General features: G+C 53.7%; 1 protein-coding gene across 1 annotated transcript in view; it reads left to right on the top strand.

Moving 5' to 3' along the window:
• LOC104164988 (fibulin-7-like) overlaps positions 1 to 229 on the top strand; it is a gene marked incomplete at both ends in the record, with an annotated part of 1,771 nt that overhangs the window by 1,305 nt on the left and 237 nt on the right. Inside the window, 1 exon segment of the mRNA XM_009704489.1 lies at positions 132 to 229. This exon segment is cut by the window's right edge and continues 30 nt beyond it. Coding sequence (XP_009702791.1) covers positions 132 to 229 — 98 coding nt within the window.

Below are 229 nucleotides of genomic sequence, written 5' to 3'. Positions count from 1 at the left end.
CAGCCGGTGTCTTTTTGGCAAAATAGAGGGTCGTGATGTGCCGTGGGGCACCAATGCGGCCCAGCGCATGTGGTGCTTCCTGAATTCAATAAAATAATAAAAAAGAATTTAACAACGTGGCTGTTTTGCAGAGATCAGCGAGTGCTCGAGCAGCCCCTGCCAGAACGGTGGGACGTGCGTGGAGGGGCTGAACCAGTACAAATGCCTCTGTCCCCAGCAGTGGACTGGG

The sequence above is a fragment of the Cariama cristata genome, unplaced genomic scaffold (genome assembly GCF_000690535.1).
Source record: "Cariama cristata isolate BGI_N322 unplaced genomic scaffold, ASM69053v1 scaffold28067, whole genome shotgun sequence".
Classification (NCBI taxonomy): domain Eukaryota; kingdom Metazoa; phylum Chordata; class Aves; order Cariamiformes; family Cariamidae; genus Cariama; species Cariama cristata.
The sequence above is the reverse complement of the archived record's forward strand: the minus strand, read 5'-3'. Positions and strand labels throughout refer to the sequence as shown.